Genomic DNA, 14,461 nt, shown 5'->3' with positions numbered 1-14,461 from the left:
ATGTAGTGAGATCCTCAAGAAAACTAATGAGACGCTCGATGTTGTGAGAAAGGACCGACTAGAAATTAAGCATACACTGACTGAAATAAAGACTATTATACAGACTCCCAACAGCAGACCAGAGGATCGCAAGAATCAAGTCAAGATTTGAAATATGAAGGGAAAAAAAACACCTAACCGGAAAAGCAAAATGAAAAAAGAATCCAAAAATATGAAGATAGTGTAAGGAGCCTCTGAGACAGCTTCAAGCATACCAACATCAGAATTATAGGGGTGCCAGAAGAAGAGAGAGAGCAAGATGTTGAAAACCTATTTGAAGAAATAATGACAGAAAACTTACCCTACCTGGTGAAAGAAACAGACTTACAAGTCCAGGATGCACAGAGAACCCCAAACAAAAGGAATCCAAAGAACTATTGTTGGGGGGGAAAGGGGTTTGGGAGATTCGGGAAGAGACTGGACAAAAATCATGCACCTATGGATGAGGACAGTGGGTGGGGAGTGAGGGCGGAGGGTGGGGTGGGAATTGGGTGGAAGGGAGTTATGAAAAAGAGTAGCCAATGTAATAATCTGAACAATAAAGATTTAATTTTAAAAAAAAAGAATGAGGGGAAAAAAAGATAGAAAAAAAAGAAAAGATACAAAATACTGTCACAATGCCTGTCTCTCAGAAACTTGGATTCAATCGCTTTATCTTCTTCTCAGCCAAAATTGTGTCTGATGTAGGTGCCTATGCTTCTATCCTGACAGGAAGATTTTAGGAAAGTTGTAGCCAGGCTGCTGATATGTACCATCAAATTATATTCAGAGCACCATTTACGAGGAACAAAGTATGAACAATTTTCTCGAAGTTGTATGTTAAGGTAGACCAGGTTGGAGCACAGAAAATGGGGTTTAGATTTATGGTTTTAGAATCATTATGGTAGGTCTGCCTAAGATTATACCTAGATTATATCCTTTAGTTATATAAGTACTTTTTATACTTGATCTCTAATAGTGTCAAAAATAATAAGCACAACATGTTTAGGGATCTGAACCACAGGTGAAAGGAGATGAGAGTAAAGCTAAAACAGGTCAAGTCAGCAAGAATGTGACACTCCAATCCAATGAAGAATCATTTAACTCTTAAGAAAGAAGCATGACTAGATTTATATTTAGGAAAAAATAGCTTTAGTGAACATGTAGAAGATGAACTGGAATGGGGACAAAGCAGAGTCAGTGGAATACAAAATAAATTAAGGAAAATAACAGTCAAGATGAAAGATAGCTGATCAAGGCAGTATGACACTACTTCCTCTGTGACAACAATGCAGGGAAGTACAACACAGGTTTACTTCTGGGAGTGAAGATTAGATATATAGGGAGTGCTCATTTTTGGTGAATAAAATGTATGAAAGTCAGGTCAAGAATGAACAAAAGGACTAAAGAGTGGTGAAGGTTCAACTCAGCAGTGGAGTCAACCCAAGAGTTCCACAATTCTCCCTAGTGCACTTGGCAGCTCACACAGAAAGAGAAAAAAAGAGATGGGTCTGCATTGGTCAAGGGACAGGGGTCAAAGAAAATCAAAAGTTTTAAAAAGAAAAGGAATAGTGGTCAACTGGGAAAGAGAGACATAAAACCATGAGATGGAAACATGATAAAGATACAAGAGCAGGCATAAATACTGATAATCCCTATGCCTTAACTCAGACATCCAATTACCTGTTCATCACAATCAGATTCCAAGAAGGTCATGTCTTTTCGTAAGCAGTTGTCAAATCCATGCTCATCACTTTCATTAAGACATTCACAGCCAGCTTTGTTAATAAAAGGCATTAAATCCATCTGAAAAAATTAAATCAAGATTTTAGGCAAAGCATTTGGGTTTGGTTTAAAAATCTTAGTAAAACATATAATTCTCTCTACATTAGGCAATTTTAGAGAAAATATCTATCGCTTTTAAAATAGTGATTAGCTGTAGCTGGCTTGGCTCAGTGGAGAGTTGGCCTGCAAACTGAAGGGTCCCAGGTTCGATTCTGGTCAAGGGCACATGCCCGGGTTGCAGGCTTGATCCCCAGCTAGGGATGTGCAGGAGGCAGCCGATAAATGATTCTCTCTCATCATTGATGTTTCTATCTCTCTCTCCCTTCCTCTCTGAAATCAATGAAAATATATTTAAAAAATAATAGTGATTAAACTTTAATAATACTTTCATTTGATTTCTGACTGAGATCTATCTCTAATTATTAAAGCCAAATCTAGGCTTAGCCCATTAAATAAGGTATCAGAAACCAAGTCCTTAACACTAAGATTATAAAATATTGACTGATTTTTTTTAATATTGGTATTTAACAGTGGAAAATATGCAAATTAAAATATCTATAAAATTTGAAGCCTTCTCTTCTTTTGGCCATGAACTCTTTAAACCTGTGTCCTTGAAGACCTTACATTAAAGATGACTAGTACTCCAGGTACCCACCTCCCAGCTATAATAAACATCAATTCATGTCCACTCCTATTTCATCTTTACCCTGCAACCAGTCCTCAACCTTTCCCGATTATTTTCATGTAAATCTTAGATTTTTTTCATTTCACTCAAACATTTCAGTGAGCATTTCTAAGTGATAAGAACTCATTTTTTAAAATCATCAATATCATTATCACAACTAAAACAAAAAAATACTATTTAAAAATCAAATATCAGTGTTTAAATTTCCTCAGTTGTCTGAAAAAGGTGAAGGGATAAAAAAAAAGTCCTTAATTGTTTTATAGTTGTACTAGTGGTCCGGTACACGAAATTCATGCATGGGTGCGGTCCCTAGGCCTAGCCGGTAATCGAAGCATGACCATCTGGAGTGGAAGGGCAGGTCCCAGCTGACCGCTGACCTCTGACCTCTGGGCAGCACCTGGGACTCCGAGGCCCCCCCACCTGCCCCCTTCTGCTTGAGTCACTGCGCCTGAGTCCCCACGCGAAGATGTGGTAAGCGTGGCAGGATGCTACGGGCCAGGGCGCAGCGTGGGACTCTGGGTCGCCCAGCAGAGCCGCATGGAAGCCGGGTGAGCAGCACACTCTCTTCTGGCCAGCCTCACAGACCGGCTCCTGTGTGAATCCATGGGGAGCCCGACTAGCCCCTGCTGTCCCAGCGGCTGCGGCCGGGCTCACCCAAGGACGAGGACGCTGTGCTGGTGCAGGGCGTGCTCCTCGCAGGCCTGGTACCTAAGACCAGGGAAGGGTAGCAGGGGGAGTGAGAGTGAGCGCAGTGGACACCCCGCATTCTCACCACACCTCTGTCCCCGTCACCCACGCCCCCAGGTAACTGGCAAGAGGTTGCAGCCCGTCACCTATGCCCGCCATGTTCCGCGCCCTCCCTGGTGGTCAGCGCATGTCATAGCAAGCGGCTGAACTCCAGGTGGAGGGAACAATTTGCACATTAGGCTTTTATTATATAGGATTGCTAGACTCAGAATGAGGATCAAAAAAGTACAAAGACTGTATTTGGTTAACACATCTCTTCAATATCTTATTCTAGTCATTTAGCCTACACATTTATAATATTCTGAGTTTTGCTGACTGCTTCCCTGTGGTGTCACTTAACATATTCCTGTTATCTGTTATTGCCATATTTCCAACATTATGTGCCAAGAGATGTGGTGACAGTGTCCATCCTTGTCTTGTTTCTGACTTTAGTGAGAATGCCTTTAGTGCTTCTCCGTTTAAGATTTTATTCAATGCTTTATAATAAATGAGTAGTAAATTTTGTCAAATACCTTCCCTGAATATTATGAAATCACAATTTTTCTCTTCTGGATTGCTGGATTTTGTTTACTAATATTTATTTTACAACAATATTCCTAAGTGAAACTGGTCAGTAGCTTTCTATTTTGGTACAAACTATCAGATTCTGGGATTAATATCATACGTACTTCAAAAGAAATTTGGAAGTTTTCTCTCTTCTTATGTGGTCTTAGTAAGTACTTGCAGTAACACTAGGCTATCTGACCTTTAAGATTTGGTAGAATTCCCCTGTGAAGCCATCTTGACCTTTATGCAAGTGCTCTTTTACTAGTTTCTCTATTTCTTCTATTTTCTCTACAGTGACTGGTCTATTTAAGCATTCTGCTTTTGAAAGAGTTGATTTTGATAAACTGTATTTTTCTCTAAAATTATCAATTTCATCCACTTAACAAGGACAATTTTTAAAGCTTACCAAATATTATAGATTATCAGTTACATGTTCACCTTCCTATCAAAGATATTACATATTTTTTTATCCAGAGAAATTAAGGCAGGTATAAATAGTTCTGAAAGACTAAAGGAAACTTTTTATATGTCAAATAATTATCAATATGGCAAGAACCCATTAGAATAGACCCTAATTACTCTTGTAGTAGCCTAAATGTTTTTAAAGCCAACATGTTATTTTCTATTACATTAAATGTTAAATATATTACTCAGTATAACATATTGTAGTCAACTCAAAAAGAGGGGGGGGAGGTAAAAAAAAAAAGGAGCACTATAGAGCAAAGTATTAGAGAAGTATGCTGAACTTCATGAGTATTTGCCTTGAAAGGGTGTTTTAACAAAATCTTTTAAATGCTTAGTTCTTCCATCCTACTGAGGTGCAGCTTCAATACTACATCTCTGATTAAAATCCCAGGCATGAAGACAACATTGTAGTCATACCTCCAATACCTTAATGATGAAAATAAACTAAATAGATTAAGTATTTTAAGTAGATTTTAGATTTATATATCGTGGGGCACACAAAACAAGAATTATATTCAAACAGTTGCATTAAAGTGCTTTGTGTATCTCAAATAAATAGGCGTTATATTGTATATTTGACATAACTGCCAACTGACATATTCTGACAATATGCAGTGGGAAATAAATATCACCTGTCTATGTAACAACTTGCCAATAATAAGGAAAGAGTCACAAGAAATAAACAGACAAATCCAGATTGTGGGACAGTCTATAAGACAGATGGTCTAGACCTGAGCTGTATAATAAGATAGCCATTAGCCACATGTGGCAATTTAAAATTAAATTAATTAAAAGTAGATAAAATTAAATTTTCATTTCCTCAGTTGCCCTAGTCATATAACAAATGCTTAATAGCCACTTGCACCTAGTGGCTATTGTACTAGACTGGTGCTGGTTAAACTTTCAAAAAAGGCAGTCATGAAGGAAAAAAAGGCAGAGAAGTTTCGAGACTAAACAACACTAGAGAGAACTGACAACTTAAATACAATGCACGATCCTTGATTTGATCCTGCATGGAAAAGAAAACAACTATAAAGTAAACAACTATAAAGTATATTTTGAAGATAATTAAGGAAATTTGAATGTAGGCTGTACATTAGAGATAGTGTAGCAATATTAAATTTCTTAGGAGTGATAATGGTATCATGGTTATGCAGAAGAACGTCCTTATTCTTCAGAGCTACATGCTAAAATACTGAGATGATCCGTCTTGTCTATAACTCACTTTTAAATGCTTTTGCAAAAATTAAACATAGAAAGATACCAAAATGGAGCAAAATCCTTAAAATACCTACAACTGATGAATATAGGTGAAGGGTATATGTGTTTGTAGTATTACTGTCAACTGCTTTGTTTTTTAATAATTTTCACGTTGTTTTTCCTTTTTTGTTGTTCTTTTTGAGGGGGTAATCCAACCTGAGATACACAGAAAATTACAAAAACCTTTCCATTCTTCAAGTTTTTGATTAAAGAAATATCTACTAACTATACAAATTAGGGTCATTTAATGTCTGGTTTTTGATAAATGATCACAAATTTGTAGACCAAAACTTAAAGTTCTGAGGTCGAAATACTTGAATATAGTAACAAGCCTCAAGATTCAGAACATGTGCAAGTTCAGTTCCAGAATGCCTCACATTCAAATTTTGGGAAAGAAAGAGTTGATTTAGAAGGCATGAGGGGAGCTATTTGAATCTATACTATGTACTCTTAGCAAATTATGGGACAGAAAAGATATGTTTTAAATTTTCCCAACTTCAATAAACATTTACAAAAATTAAATACTTAGGCTCACAACAACGCCCTCTTACTTCTGAATAAAAATCTATTATGAACCTTAACCTTTTGAGTATCTTCAGCAGTATCTCAAACTTCCCTAAAAGATACATGTATGTATTACTCTAGCTCCAGTCAAATTAGGAGTTTCAAAACTATGGCATGTATAAGATAAATAATTGTATAGCTTCTTAGTATTAAAACATAATGACTAAAAGTCTTTATTCCAAGAAACCAAAAATTGTTTTTTAACATTGTCGATACATTTTTATGCTTATATTTAAATCTACTTAAGACACTGGTTTTCATTCAATGTTTCTTACTCCATTTAGTTTCTATTTGTGTTGTGGGACAAATGTTTTATGGGAACACATTACCAATATTAAATATTTAACAACCCTTTTAAGATGTACATAGTTCAAAACTTTTCATGTCTTGATTGACATCAGATGGGAAAAATGAAAATATTTTAATAGCTCTTCACAGTGTATTCATAACATTTGCATGAAAATTAATTATTTTATTTCTTAAAACTTTATTTTTCCTGCTTATTTCCTACCCGAGGCCAAAACGTGGATATCACACTAAGCTGATGTGTAAAAAAGTATCCCTGTAGTTAAGGAGCAGTATTATTGTGTTCTTAAGATATTTTCTTGCCAACACCCTTAGTAATAAAAGGTAAAAAATACAAAGATGTGAACATAATTTACAAGTTAAAAGATTTTCAAAATTTTCCAAAAGGTGTCACAACCCTAACTTACACATGTTCAAACTTTCTAACCAGATATTACTATTTCAAATAATTATATAACAGTTCTATTTAAAATATATATTAATTGCACATCCCTAATTAAAAATAACTAATGTCAGTACAACATGTTAAAGACACAACCCCACCATACCTACACACACAGAGAGAATCTCTCATATTTCCCTGACTATAGATTCTCCTTATTCAGCAAGAATTTAAGGACTTAAAGGACTTGTAGCCCCATAATACAGATCTGCTTTAATGTACTCACTATACATGCTTTCATATATTAATTTTAATTTGAGGTAACACTTTTAAAAAGATCATTTTTTGATCTGCCAAAACAATAACTCTATTTACTGATTTGCATACGCAAATCACCTACCATAAAGTGCTACTTCTGAATTTTACTTACTTCCTAAATAGCTCCCAAAATATAAAGATATTGCATTATTAACTATTTGTATTAATTTTCAATATATTCTTAAGCTCTTAAGTCTTCAAGTTATTATTTAGAATAACAACTTACTCTTAAAACTAGAAAAACAATAATCAAGTCATATTTGGTTCTAAAACAAAATCAATTAACTAGCACATTACTTTTTGAGGGAAAAATGTATTTTTAAGTCTTAAAATGGCTATTTAAATAGTTCAGAAAGCAGATTTTAAGTCACAAAGAAATTAAGTCAGGAGAAATTCAGGAAAAGTTTATGATGGGAAATAGGTTACAACACACATATAGACAAATCCCAATAGTCAGCCAGTAAGTTTACTTTTAAAGTTCTTACTTGAAAGTACTTCAAGCAAGTAAAAGATAAACATGAAAACAAAGTCAATTTTACTTTTACCAAATAATGGCAAATGGAAGGTATATCAATGATTTCACTAGTAAGTCTACATACATAGCCTTTTGGAATATCTGTGTCCTCATTACTTCCAGGGTCATTTTCTAAGTGCTGCTTGATTTTTTCTTCTAGTCCCACAGCATCTGCTCCTTGATACTGATCAATCCTCACTTTGTTTCGAAAAAACAAAAACGTAGGTGTTGCTGATATGTTGTTGGTGGCAGCTGTTCCCTAGAAGTGGCAAGTTAAATAGCATTATGAATTAAAAATAATCTTAAATCACTTTGAATATTTACTCTGTATCCCTATGGAAGTTAAATATCATGGACTAACGACATGTAAAATAATTTATTCCTAATAGCTACTTAAGAAAAAGCAGGCCTATTCCCTAAACTACATTACCAACTGGGGCACAACTACATTACATTATTAGTTTTACATACACAATGAAGAACAGCCCTATATTTTTATCAGTTTTAGCATTAAACACTTCACACAGTAAAACAAGTTAGCTGCTTTATAGAAACTGCTTTACAATGCCAGATAGCTCTCTCATAACTACATACTGTTTCCCAAATGAGTATTGATATGTCAGCACAAACCACTGGTGCTAGGAAAAAATACACACATGAAAAACAGTAGCCCATCTGACCATAAAACTGAGGTAACATCCTTTGCATTGTAATCCTCACCCAGTTCTACTCTTATAGAAATGCCTTTTGATCTTTTTAAATTCTGTTCTAACGCCACAATTTTTACAAGATAACTAGTGAATGGAAATTAGTTAATAAATACTGATTCATGAGAATTATAAAGGAAACAGTAAAGCAAGTGTGTCACCTTACATATTCAAATACTATGAACATGCACCATCATATCGTCTAAAGAAAAGGCATCAAGTTTACATAAAGATGTCTTCTCTAAACCTCATAAAAGACAAATCTTTTAGAACAGTGCTGTCCAAAAGAAACATAACATAAGACATGAATGTGAGCTGCATATGTAATTTAAAATTTTCTAATATCCACTATAAAAGAGTAGAGAAAGAAGTGAAATCTGTAACTACAAGAGAGCATAACTCCAGAAGTGAGAAGAAAGCACTTCCAGGTCAGAGATAGTGAATGTTTAAAATAAGAGCCAAGCTGGGCCGGTGTGGCTCAGTGTTGAGCGTCAACCTATGAACCAGAAGGTCATGGTTCACTTCCCAGTCAGGGCACATGCCAGGCTGCAGGCTTGATCCCCAGTATGGGGCGTGCAGGAGGCAACTGATCAATGATTCTTTCTCATCATTGATGTTTCTATCTCTCTCTCCCTCTCCCTTCCTCTCTGAAATCAATAAAAATTTATTTAAAATAAAAATAAAAAGTAATAGCCAACATTACAGTCTGGTAGTATGTGACATAGGCACTAAATAATGAATGTTAATATAGGGTTTACACTAACCAAATCCCCAAACTACTAACTACAAACTAAACAACATTCTAAAACATTTCCACACTCAGAAATGTAACAAAGCCTCACACACACACAAAGAGTAGCTACAGTGCTGTCCCTTAGAGATAAAGACTGTATTTTTAGTGTTGGAAGGAGCAATTCCTCCATATTTCTACATATGAAAATGCAGAACTATCACACAGCCATTCCAATTAAGTAATCAGGACAATCTATCTACAACAGTGGTTCAATCAAAAGTAACCAACATTTTAAAATTTCTGCTGAGTATGCAGCTTTGGATCTAAGATTACAAACTGATCAATGCAAATCAAACTACAGGATAGAACAAAAATAGGTAGGTTTACAGTTGTTCGCATGGAAAATAATACAATAAAATAATAATACAAGAATAAACTGTGTTTCGCATACTCACAAGTGTAAACCTACTTTTGCCACATCCTGTATAATCAAGAATTTTCTGCTACAGCTTTCTAATCAGCCAATGCCTCTGTAGAAGATATAACGCTAGATTTGCAAAAAATAAAGAAACGTAAAACAATACAGAACTGGCAGGTGACCTATTAGTTTAACAACATAATATTAAAGTTTTTATACCAGAAAGCTACTAATACAAACAAACTCAGAAGCAATTAATATAACTGAACTACCCTTCTTAACTAATGCAGCCATAATGGGCATTTATAATAATCATTATCAACATAACATTTTCTTATCTTTAAAGGAGTAAGTACTATATACACAAAAAGATCAATGATGATATTAATGTTGAAATTTCAAACAGATTTGTAAACAACTTTTTTTAAAGGGCGTCTTTCCCTTACCTGACACTGGTGTACATCTACTTCCAAGAAAACTGCCTGTGGATACTTATTACTCATAGTACTGAATGCTGGGGCAATCCTTAAACATGGTCCACACCTGTGAGAAAGGTAAGGCGATATTGGTAAAATAACACCAAACACTGTACTACTTTATACTCTGAAGAACTTGTGTCAATTAAAACATAAAATAAGATAAAACAAATTCTGATCATCCTGGGTTTAGACTTCTAGTCCTTTCCACTGGACTAGTTAGATATACTTGCATCAATACCACATTGCCTTTTATTTAGAAAGGGAGAGGAGAAGGAGGGAGAGCGGGCAACCCCATCAGCTTTCTGCAATTCATTAAGAACCAAACCCACAAAACTAAAACTTTTAAGTTGACCTAACCTAACACAATTATTTGGTGAGAACTAAAGACCAGAAAGTTTAATGATTTGTTCAAGATCAACCACTCTAGTTGATGTCAGGACCACAACTAGAATAGTCAACTCCTAAATCCAGTCCAAAATGAGCTTTCCCTGAAGAGTAATTGTGCTAAGAGTAATAAGCTAGAAACAAAAGAACAAATATTATGATTCCACTTATATGAAGTACCAAGAAGAGGTAAATTCAAATACAGAAAGTAGAAGAGAAGCTACCAGAACTGGAGGTGTTTGTGTGCAAGGGGTGTGAGGGGAGATTGAGAGTTACTGTTTAAAGGGTAGAGTTTCCATCTGAGATGATGAATACATTCTAGGGAATATATAGTGGTGATGGTAGTACACTGTGAATGTACTTAATGCCACTGAATTGTATACTTAAAAATGGTTAAAATAGTAAAATTTATGTTACCTATATTTTACTACCTATAAAAAATGAGAAAAAAACTAGAGCCATTGAAAATTCTTAAATGGAAGAGTGACAATCTGTGTAGTGTTTTAATAAAATTAGTAGACAGGATAGCTAAAGCATGGGAATGATAAATAAGGAATAAAGGTTTTAAAGTAGGGTTGGAAAGGAAATGAAGTAGGTGCTACAGGAAACTATGTTCTTGGCCTAAAATGGGACATTAACTTTGATCTAAGAGGTTTCTTACATGATTTAACTTGATGTATTTCGATGTTTGAGAGTCTAATACTGATGCCAATATATGTAAATCTGGAGTCACAATGGCACAGAGTTGGTGTAGGAATGCATTAATGGCCAAAATGTTAAAAGGCAAATACAATGTTATCAGATTTGTAAATATTACCTAATACTTTTGAATTTAAAAGTTATCCAAATTCAACTATTTTACCTGCTCTCAGTTTTTACAAAGAAAACAAAATTTTCACCCCAGCAAAATACCCCTGTTAAAGTAAATAAGAGCCCTGGCCGTGTTCTCAGTGGTTAGAGCATCAACCCTTGGACCAAAGGGTTGTGGGTTTGATTCCCAGTCAAGGTCAGGGTGGGTGAAGGTCGAGTGCTGCAAGCAACCAATCTCTCTGGCATGGATGTTTCTTTCTTTCTCTTTCTCTCTCCCTCCTTTCATCCCTTCCACTCTCTAAAACAAAAACAAAAATCAAAGGAAACATTCTCAGGTGAGGGTAAACAAATAAAATAAAATAAATTACTCTTTTAAAAAGTAAATAACTGCTTTTGATTGGTAACCAATCAATGTCTACAGTTATGTTTATTAGTATGGTTAAATGATAATATATTGCTGAAGGAGGTGTTTCCTTAATAGCAACATTTCCCCACTTTTCTCACTTCAATTAATAACTTATTGCTCTGTCATCTCTCCTTTTGCTATTGTAAGGGGGTGGAGGAAAAAAGACTCTATCATTGAGGGATAAAAGTGTAAGTGCTGCCACTGACTAGAATTAGGAAAGTGGACTAAAAATGAGATTCACTGCTAAAATCATCTCTTCCCACCTGGCTGGCATGGCTCAGTGGTTGAGTGTAGACGTATGAACCTGGAAGTTACGGTTTGATTCCATCAGGGTACAGGCTCGATCCCCAGTGTGGGACATACAGGAGGCAACCAATCAGTGATTCGCTCTCATCACTGATGTTTCTGTCTCTCTCTCCATCTCCCTCTCTGAAATCAATAAAAACATATTAAAAATAAAAAGTAAATAAAATCATCTTTTCTCTTTTCCAACTCTGGCTTAAGTCCTTAACAAATGTACAAGTATTCCCCATAGTAAGAGCATAGACATTACAAAATTGCTAAATCTGGGAAGGTACATTTGTAGATCTCTCACCTTCCTCTTAGGTATGTCTTTACAAACAAAATCTTCATCCTCTTCAATATAATAAATATCGAAGTCCACATGTCAAATGCATATTCTATTCCACCATATAAAATTCAATGTACTGCCCTTTTTCAATTCTGTATAAGAGACACTGGTCCAAAAATAAGTCCTAACTGGTTTTCATCTCTATCTGCAATTTTCCATCCCCTAAAACTACTAACCCTAACATCATTTCTTCTATACTCAACATTTATTGAATCTTGTTCAGTAGCTGTGAAACACTTTTTGCTCTGGGATCCAAAATATTGCCTTGTTTATATAGTTAGTTGGGCAATAAAATGCATCACACAAACAGCGACAGCCACAGCAGATTTCTCCAGGTTAGCACGTAAGTGTAAATAATGTCAGGGGGTCAAGATAAATCAAGTGGATACCTCTAAGTCAGGGGTCCTCAAACTTTTTAAACAGGGGCCAGTTCACTGTCCCTCAGACCGTTGGAGGGCTGGACTATAGTTTAAAAAAAACTATGAACAAATTCCTATGCACACTGCACATATCTTATTTTGAAGTAAAAAAACAAAATGGGAACAAATACAATATTTGTATTTGCATTGTGGCCCGCGGGCCGTAGTGTGAGGACCCCTGCTCTAAGCCTTATACCACCAGTGATGGCGAACCTTTTGAGCTCGGCGTGTCAGCATTTTGAAAAACCCTAACTTAACTCTGGTGCCGTGTCACATATAGAAATTCTTTCATATTTGCAACCATAGTAAAACAAAGATTTATATTTTTGATATTTATTTTATATATTTAAATGCCATTTAACAAAGATATGAGTTCGCGTGTCATAGGTTCGCCATCACTGATAGGCACTGACATACACAAGGGGTGTTCAGCAAATAGACACACTCACTCAAACCTTGGTTCTGAATGCCTAGTTCCATGTCCCTCTCACACAGGAACACTGCACACTCAACCAATATGGAAGATCCAGCAGTTCCGAGACCCATAAGTCATGTTAAGAGCTACCAAGGCCAGTGAGCAGCTTATCAAGACCCCTGCCCTAGCCGGTCTGGCTCAGTGGATAGAGTGTCAGCCTGTGGACTGAAGGGTCCTGGGTTGATTCAGGCCAAGGGCACAGGCCTAGATGAAGGGCTCGATCCCCAGTAGCGGGCGGGGGAGGCAGCCCTCTTTCTCTATCTATCTCTCTGTCTCTTCCTTCCTGAAATCAATCAATAAATATATATTTTTAAAAGATCCCTGTCCGCCAAAACCGGATTGGCTCAGTGGATAGAGCGTCGGCCTGAGGACTGAAAGGTCCCGGGTTCGATTCCAGTCAAGGGCATGTACCTTGGTTGGGGGCACATCCCCAGGAGGAGATGTGCAGGAGGCAGCTGATCGATGTTTCTCTCTCATCGATGTTTCTAACTCTCTATCCCTCTCCCTTCCTCTCTGTAAAAAATCAATAAAATATATTTTAAAAAAAAGATCCCTGTCCTCTTAAATCATTGGGTAAAAAAAAGAAATGCAGTCTATATGATCAAACCCAAACGTCTGGACACCGATCTTCCTGTATTATACACACCTACTATAATTTTTGTGTTCACACATGAAATCACATACACAGGGACGACTAAGTTACAAAGCTACTAGCCAAACAAGTAACAAAAACGTTAAGAAATTAAAAAGCACCCTGACCCAACATTAAACTTAATTTAAAATGCATTCGCTGAGCCTTTGGGTTAAGCACCCCGCGGATCCGTTGGATAGCCTCACGGGAAGCTCCCAAAGGCGAAATGCAGGTGGTGCAGAGTATCAACGTGTGCGGTAAATTGAGATTTCAGGGTTTCTAAGATGCAAGTGACAGCTGGCTCCCTGGAAAGAGAGGAACAGGCGCGAGCAGGGGCGGAGGTCGGAGGCTCCGGACCAGAGAGAACAGAGGCGGGCCACCTCGAGAGCAGGGCTCGTCTGAGTATTCAAACTGAGCTGGCGGGCATCTCCGGGGCTGGGGAAGCGAGCTGTCTGGCTTCCGTGCCCGCTAGAGACTCCCCGGTGCGCAAATGGGGACCAGACCCAAGAGCTGAGGCCTTACTGAGCAGCGGCCTGGGGCTGCGGTCAGAGTCAGACATTCCAGAGCAGGATGAGACCACCGGGGAGCCAGGACCCGGAAAGGGTGAAAGACAAGCACTGGCGGACAGAAGGGCCCACACGGCTCGGGCCCGGCCTCACCCTCGCATGGTGAACTTGACCACGGCGAGTCTAGAGCCGGCGCCGCTCAGCTCCGGCTGGAAATCCGGGTCGCTCCCGACCGGCTTCACTCCCACCATTCTCGGGGCCGAAGGGAGGCC

General features: G+C 37.2%; 1 protein-coding gene across 2 annotated transcripts in view; it reads right to left on the bottom strand.

Annotated features, from left to right (window-relative positions):
* TXNL1 (thioredoxin like 1) overlaps window positions 1-14,455 on the bottom strand; it is a 26,148-nt gene extending 11,693 nt beyond the window's left edge. For both annotated transcript variants that reach the window (XM_006764461.1, XM_015564420.1), the window contains exons 1-4: window positions 14,343-14,455; window positions 9,895-9,991; window positions 7,676-7,849; window positions 1,702-1,824 (exon numbers count right to left, since the gene is read on the bottom strand). In XM_006764461.1, coding sequence (XP_006764524.1) covers window positions 1,702-1,824; window positions 7,676-7,849; window positions 9,895-9,991; window positions 14,343-14,440 — 492 coding nt within the window. In that variant the 5' untranslated portion in view covers window positions 14,441-14,455. The remainder of the gene's footprint in view (window positions 1-1,701; window positions 1,825-7,675; window positions 7,850-9,894; window positions 9,992-14,342) is intronic.
* Between the last annotated feature and the right edge of the window lie 6 nt (window positions 14,456-14,461).

Source organism: Myotis davidii, unplaced genomic scaffold, assembly GCF_000327345.1.
Source record: "Myotis davidii unplaced genomic scaffold, ASM32734v1 scaffold38, whole genome shotgun sequence".
Taxonomy (NCBI): domain Eukaryota; kingdom Metazoa; phylum Chordata; class Mammalia; order Chiroptera; family Vespertilionidae; genus Myotis; species Myotis davidii.
The sequence above is the reverse complement of the archived record's forward strand: the minus strand, read 5'-3'. Positions and strand labels throughout refer to the sequence as shown.